The 7,500-nt window shown below is 49.5% G+C and overlaps 1 protein-coding gene across 5 annotated transcripts in view; it reads left to right on the top strand.

The window, feature by feature from the left end:
• Window positions 1–7,500, top strand: part of dnm3a (dynamin 3a) — a 39,359-nt gene that overhangs the window by 24,564 nt on the left and 7,295 nt on the right. For all 5 annotated transcript variants that reach the window (XM_064333529.1, XM_064333531.1, XM_064333530.1 and 2 more), the window contains one exon: window positions 5,079–5,188. In XM_064333529.1, coding sequence (XP_064189599.1) covers window positions 5,079–5,188 — 110 coding nt within the window. The remainder of the gene's footprint in view (window positions 1–5,078; window positions 5,189–7,500) is intronic.

The raw sequence follows: 7,500 nt of genomic DNA, 5'->3' as shown, positions 1-7,500 counted from the left end.
CTTTACGCTGCTCTTTGTGTGTACGCACCGTGTGGCCTGCGCATAAAAAACTGCGTCTGCACGAAACGCAGAAAGGTCTCCACGCTGAAGAGTCGCGGGTAATTTGGGCTCGTACGAAGTGTGATGAAACCGATTGCACGCATACACACACACAAAAAAAAATCGCATAATCATTCACAGCTGTGCTCTCACAGTGCAGCATATTTGTGCGGATGTGCAAAATGAGAACAGACTTTTACGCAGGGTGAGGCCTGTCTGCCTCAGCTTCAGTTGATTGTTTAGATCTCCCCGGAGGTACGTCGATGCTGAGAAGGTAAATATTTATTCTTTACGTATCGTGTACAGAGAAACTACCGGCTTACCGCGTTCCCTCAGGATTTCTCATGCATTTCAGTCAAAGAGTTGCAAACCACACAAAAAAAGCAGAGAGAGATTGATTTCAGCACAGTCTCCTCAGAGGAGGGCCAATGCACTGGGTTGGTGGCTGGGCAGATAGTTAGGGCTGTGATTTCACCCGTACAAACATACTGAGCTGGTGGTTTCTGGAAAGGTTCGATTGCCTTTGTGTGCAGGGTCTGCACGGTCTACGCTATGCATGAGCTACACCCCGGTGGCCACCCCTTTTCTTCTCAATGGGTACAGTGGACATCAGGCCCTACAGCCTGTCGCTACTCACGCACAGCACATGCACACGTTAGAGCTCGAAAGACACGGAGGAAGACTGGAAGACTGAGAGAGAGAGAAGGAGAAGAGCGAGCGCTGGAGACAGGCGGAAAAATGTACCGAGGACTGACCGGCGGAGAGAGGGTTCGGTTCCCCTGGTCCCGCGTGTGTGTCAGTGCGGACGAAGTCTTTCCGTGCACAGTCTAACCAATGTGCAGACTACTGTACACCAGTATCATCCTGAACAGGTAGTCTGAACACTGGGATGACGGAGCAGGAGGCTTTTTTCTTCTTCTCTCCTTTTTTTTTTTCTCTGTCATTCCAAAAGTTTCGGAGGAGGAGGAAGGCGAAGGGGATGAAGAGCCAGCATCGCTCCTGCCCCCCGTCTCAGGGCGCTTAAAAAAAAAAAAAAAAAAAAAACCGGAGAGGGAGAGGACACCCCCGTTAGGCGCCCCTCTCCGTGTCCCCGTCTCCTCACCCTGTCCCGCGTGCGGTCCGCTCCCGGTCCGCTCCTCTGGCCGTCCGTCCCGTCCGTCCGTACGTCCGTCCCAGGGCTGCGGCCGCGTTGAATATCCAGCCTTGACGTGGCACATTCGCTCAGACGACTGGGGGATCTGGCAGTGCATTTAGGGAAGGGATATTAAAAAAAGTGCACGAGAGCGAGAGAGGGAGGGACCTGGTGGCCATATATGGGTTGACGCGACCCTTGGGAAAAGGACTTGGAGTGATCTGTAGTTTCTCTCTCTCTCTCTCTCTTTCTCTCCCCCCTCAGTCTTTCGCCTTTCCCTCTCTATCCCCTTTCTCCCCGTCTATTCCTCCCTGTCAGAACATACCTCTTTCATGGGTCCTCTGCTCTGCTTTTTTCTCCGTCTTCCCCCATCTTCCCTCTGCTCTGGCTTGTCTCTCCCCTTTCCATTTCTCGCTCTCCCGCTCTCCCTCTCTTCCTCTCCCTTCCTCTCCCTCTCTCTCTCTCCCTCTCTCTCTCTCTCTCTCTCTCTCTCTCTCCCTCTCTCTCCCTCTCTCTCTCTCTCTCTGGGCACTAAAGCGGTACCAGATGTTGCAGACTTAACGCCAGGCAGTCATTTCATCTTTTTTTTTTTCTCTCTCTCAAAACTCAGGCAGGAAGTGGGCCCCTCTGGAATGGAAAGAAAAAAAGAAAAAGGTTGAAGAAAGAAACAGAGAGAGAGAGAGAGAGAGAGAGTTTGCAGAGCGCTTGGCCCACGTTGTGTCCAGTAGTAGTGGACGTGTAAACTCTCGAGCTGAACGGACGCTCACCCCACCCCCGACCGAACGGCTCACTCTTAGTCTCGGCTGCCCAGCTGGACTCTGACTCACGCTCAAGCTGTTTTCTGTCCTTCCCTCTTTCTCTCCCTTTCTGTTTTTAATCTCGTCCCCTTCCCAACTCCAACAATGTCTCCCTCTGTGTCTCTTTCTACCTCTCCAGTCCTTTTCCCTTTTCCCCCCCTCACGATATGTACTTACCCATCCAGAGGCTTTCGTCCATGATTTGTGCTGTAACCGAAACCATTTCCTGAGACCGAAGCCCCTCTGGAAGGGAGGGGGGGGGGGGGGAGCTGGGTGGAGAAGAGGGGGTGGACTTTTTTTTTTTTCTTTTGGAGAAATGTTGTGTTTCAGAGCTTGAGCCTGAGTAATGACTTCCACATGTGGACCCTTCCTCCCTCTCTCCCTTTCTCCTTCTTTCCCTTTTCCCGCTTCGTTCCTCCCGTGTCCCTGCTTGCTCTCTCAGACTCGTTCACCAGCCTCCGTCACCAGGCCCTGTCCTGCAGGCGGAAGCTGTCCCGCCCGCACACCGGTTAAATTCAGGACGGCTGCGTCGCGTCGGCTGCGGCGGCGCGTTCCTCGCTAGCGCCGTCCCGCAGTTGTGTGGCGCCGCCGCGGCCGAGCTTTCACGAGGCCTAAAAAAGACGAGGACTTTGAGAGATGCCCGTCCCTCTGGCCTCCGTTTGTCAGCTTCGGGTGCGGGTCGTCCCTGTCGCTTTTATTTATGGTCTCATTTTGGGGCGCTGCTGCTAATTCTGCCCCGAAAAGCCACCGCTTTTTACATAAGTGTTTACATTTTAATGTGGCGCGCGTCGCCTGGCAGTTCACACAGAGCCGAGCGGCGGCACCGCGCTCCTTCCGCCATCTTTCTGACACGCGTAGCTCTCTGCAGGGAGAGGTCTCCCCACTCTCGCGCTTAATCTCTGCGTGTTCGGTTACTCTCTGGATTGCCCCCCTCTCTCTCCTTCTCTTTCTCCTCCTATTGCCCCCCCCCCCTCTTTTTGGTGTCTTTTGCCCTGCCTCAGACATTACCCAGCTGTCAGTGACACCCAGGTTTTCCCACGTTTCCCGTCCTTCCAGGATGACATAACGCCCAGTACAGCAGCCTAGCACGGCGCTGACTGTGTGAGGAGAGCGACGAAAGTTCCTCGTCTTGTGTTGGAAAGGGAAAGCCCATTATAGACAGAGCTCTTTGTATCGTTCTTTGGTGCATTGATTTTCTCATTGAGTTTTGTAGTTTTGCTCCGCCTGCTGCACAGTTCTGAAAAGTGTGTCCTGGGGTGGGTGGAGTTGGTGTGTTTATCTCATTTGCATAAAGTATTCTATATGCAAATTATTTGTGAAGTGTAGGCTCATGAAACTTGGATTAAACTGTCAAACAAAGCGTTGAAAATCAAACGTGAACCAAAATTCCACAATTATGGAAATGGTCTATTTCTTGCCTCAGATGCTTTCAGAAACATATTTTAGTGAACTGTTGAAATAATGGCATGGATTAAAATGTTTTTAATAGAAGCCATAGAAACACCAAATTGCACCAAAGTGATCTAGGGTGCAATTACCCTTAAACTGAAAGCAGCCCCAAAAAATCGAGTTCTTGAGTTGTGCGTGGCTAATGACATCACAGAATCAAGTCCAGCTGTAATTATTGTTGCTAACATGTAGGAAATCCCACTGCTACATCATTTTCTCTCACATTATCTCACTGGGGATTCTAACCTAAAATTGCTGTTTAAGCAGTTCAGCTTGATGGATTGCCATTGTTAGCTAAGCACGGTTAGAACAAAATCTTGTTGATTTAGTGTAGTTTCACATTCGATAATATAATTAGCATCAGTATTCCTACAAAATTCATGATTGCATTCTGGGCTGAAAAAGCCAATGCTTTAAAAAAGTACTTTAAATATTTTGAGGCACATTTAGTCAGTGCTTGAGGTGCCCATAAAGTAGCACACCAACACTTTTTGAATTTTAATGCTGGTTCTCTGGTCCTTGGCCTCCCCTTACTTTTTTTAACATGGCACACTACTTGCTTGTGGACAAACATTTATCACGTTTGTTCTCTAAATTCAAATAAGTAAATAAATTGTATTGTTTACTGTAATAATAGCAATGCTCTTCCTGTAAATGTTTTGTCATGTAGTGGCTAGTTCAAGGATTGTAACATTTTTCCTTTTTCCTTTTTTTACACGGGTCATATTTCAACCCAAATCCAGTCCTGTCACAACCACTTGTTCACCAGTTCAGTTTAACAAACTGTCGAGTTCATTCAAGCTAGTTATGCTGTAGCCATTTGTTTGCATTCTGATAAAGCATTGTCTTGTAAGTTGTTAATGTTGGTTATCAACCCATGTAAGCATGATAAATTGGAAGTACTGTCCAACATTCTTTATGGGTCATTAAAAAAACCCATTTATTTTGATTTGTTCACATTTTTCTACCTATGAGAGCGCCAGAAGTATTCGGCAGATTACACAAAATTGGTTACAGCCGCTGTCATAAAAACACTTCTCATTTCTCACGTATGCCTGTACAATCAGCAGATATTGGCTGATTGGTTAAACACTGGCATCGTTATCGGCCTTCAGAAATCCTATTGGTCGAACCTGTAGTGCTAGTGGCTCAAGCGTCGTTCAGATCAGCTGGGGTGTCAGCATCTCATCACGCAACAGTGACCCCTGCTGGTCGATTAGGTGTCTGAATGTTCCTCTCTTGAGCTGCAAATGAAGCGTCTTCCTAAAAGACTGCTGGCCTGGTTTGCGAGCTGCGGTGTGATGACATCACAAACGTCAGAGGACAGCGCGCGCTTGTGTTCGCTGTGACGTTTCGACGAGTGCGATTGGGTATTTCGCGTCGGGGAGAAAAAGGGGGAAAGCAAGAAAACGAAACACGCCAGGGGGCGTTTTCTTTTTGGGGGTGTCTCTTTGGTGTTGCTCTCATTTGATGTGTGGCTACTGTCTTGGCCAGGTCTCCCTCAAAAAAGATTTTATTTTTAGGGAATTCCTGGATTAATAAAATTTAAAAATATATATATTTTCTTTGTTTTGTTTCTTTATTTTTGCTGTTCAGGACGGTTGTTTTCAGTGTTCTCCAGTCTTGAGTATTAATTGTTCTTCCACTGATGTCTTCCTTAGGAGAAAGAGAAGAAGTACATGCTGCCTCTGGACAACCTGAAGGTTCGAGATGTGGAGAAGAGCTTCATGTCCAGCAAGCACATGTTTGCCATCTTCAACACAGAGCAGAGGTCAGACACTCAGCTATCGAAGACCTGTATCTGAAGACAACTGTGCACTTAAACAGAAATGAATAGATACCAATCATAGTGGCTGAGCTGTTAACCCATGTAGGCTGTACCGATACTGTAAGTAACAGGGAGTCAGAGCAAATGAAGAACATGAATGATGTTTGGCTTGACTTGGGATTTTAACACGACATTTTTGAAAACTGGAAAATCAAATGGCCTTCTACACATCAGTGCCTGACCCAATTCTGACCCCGGCCTTTCAGGACCAGGCTCAGGGCTCATGCTCGCCTCCCACAACTGAGTTCTGACCCTTACGAAAATCCAGCTCTGCGGACACGACTGACACTACTATAATCGTACCGCTATCTCAGGGTTAAAGAAAGTCACTGTCAGTTGGACACAAAGCAATTTACGCATTCCTTAATGCTTCCCGCTATTTTTCCTGTCGTAAAAAAAACTGCCCGCTCGTGAGTGCGCAACACAAGATCTCTCTTTGTCCTGGTGCTGCTTTTGCGGTTTCCAGTTTCAAATGTTGACACACAGAATTTCGGTTGGGTGGGGAAGCTTTGAGTAAAATATTGTGTCTAACAGAAATGTGGGAGGGGTCGGGAGAAAGCGAGGGACCGAGAGGAGGGGGGGTTTGGGAAACGGCTGAAGGGCGCTGGGATGACCCGGGCCCGTGGCAGAGAGGGATCAGCCCCTGGACTTCGAGGCGGTCCCTGTGGGACGTCCTGGCACGGGGAGGGGAGGGGGCAGAGGGCTGGGTGTGAGGGAACCGCAGTGATTGTGATTTGGCTTGCGAGGAACATGTGGAGTTTGTTTATAATTCTGTCCCGCACGTCTCTGAATGTACAGACCGCAGAAATACCGACGGCAGGCTAATTAAGCAGCTAATCAGAACCAGCCCGTCCGCACTGAGAAACGAGGCTTCTCCTGTTAGGAAAGCATTCCAGTGCCCACCACAGAGAGAGAGAGAGAGAGAGGGAGAGATTAGAGGAGAGAGAGAGAGAGAGAGAGAGAGAGAGAGGGAGAGATTAGAGGAGAGAGAGAGAGAGGGAGATTAGAGGAGAGAGAGAGAGAGATTAGAGGAGAGAGGGGGTAGGAAAGAGAGATTAGGAGAGAGAGAGAGAAGGAAAGAGAGTGTAGGAGAGAGAGATTTGGAGAGAGTGAGAGAGAAGGAAAGGGAGAGAGTTAAGGAGAGAGAGAGTAGGAGAGAATAGGAAAGAGGGTGGGAGAGAGAGAGATTAGGAGCGAGAGAGTGTAGGAAAGAGAGATGGAGAAAGAGAGTAGGAGAGAGAGATTTGGAGAGAGTGAGGGAGAAGGAAAGGGAGAGAGCTAAGGGGAGAGGGAGTAGGAGAGAGTAGGAAATAGGTTAGGAGAGAAAGAGAGAGATTAGGAGCGAGAGAGAGAGAGACAGTAGGAGAGAAAGAGAGAGATTAGGAGCGAGAGAGAGAGAGTAGGAAAGAGAGATGGAGGGAGAAAGAGAAGGAGGAGGGCGGCGGGAGGGAGGGAGGGAGGAGCGGAGCGGAGTGAGCGATCGGCCAGGAATGTGTCGGCCGGTGTCCTGCGGCGCCCCCTGCTCCCTCGCCGGCTCCGTGTGCAGCCTGGCGAGGGCCGGCTCCAGCGCCGTGTCCCTGTCTGACAGTAATCAGAACCTCAGGAAACTCCCCCAAATCAAAAACAGGCTGGGATCTGCAGAACAAAAAAAAATCATTCCACTAAACAAAAAGCCCTGGCCTGTGCAGAAAGAGAATGAGCGAAAGAGAGAGAGAGAGAGAGAGAGAGGGGATGGGGGGGGGCTGTATTTGAATTACTGATTGTAATCCATTCAGCATGACGTTCTGAGAACATTCGGAGGTACAGTTTGTGTGTAATTTGCGTCTTATCGAGGTCGCGTGACCTGCACTTAGCAGTGTTGCAGAATGAGACAGTGGTGCTGCAGTATCACTGTGACTGAGTGTGTGGCTCCAGCTGTGGAGTCAGCGTGGAGACACGGGGCACTGACTCATAGGTCAGCTGCAGCCTCAGATCCTGCTGATCCAGGGCGAGTCCGTTGCGACCGGTCCGGCGATCCCAGCCATTCAGGGGCCAGAGCGTTGGGAAACACCACAAAGCGGAGGGGCAGCGTCCAGCTCGCTTTTACGAGCGTCACTCGCACCCGCTGAGAGATAAGACCGGAGCAGGGAAACGGCAGCTTTACAGCCAGACTCAGTCGCGTAGCGAGGAGAGCGGTGTCAAGCGCGTAGAGCGTTTAAAGGTTTCGTCAATTTCGGTCTCGAGGCCTGTGGTGCATCTTGGGGAGGAGTGGGGGG

The sequence above is a fragment of the Anguilla rostrata genome, chromosome 4 (assembly GCF_018555375.3).
Source record: "Anguilla rostrata isolate EN2019 chromosome 4, ASM1855537v3, whole genome shotgun sequence".
Classification (NCBI taxonomy): Eukaryota; Metazoa; Chordata; class Actinopteri; order Anguilliformes; family Anguillidae; genus Anguilla; species Anguilla rostrata.
This window is presented reverse-complemented; position numbering and strand designations above follow the sequence as displayed.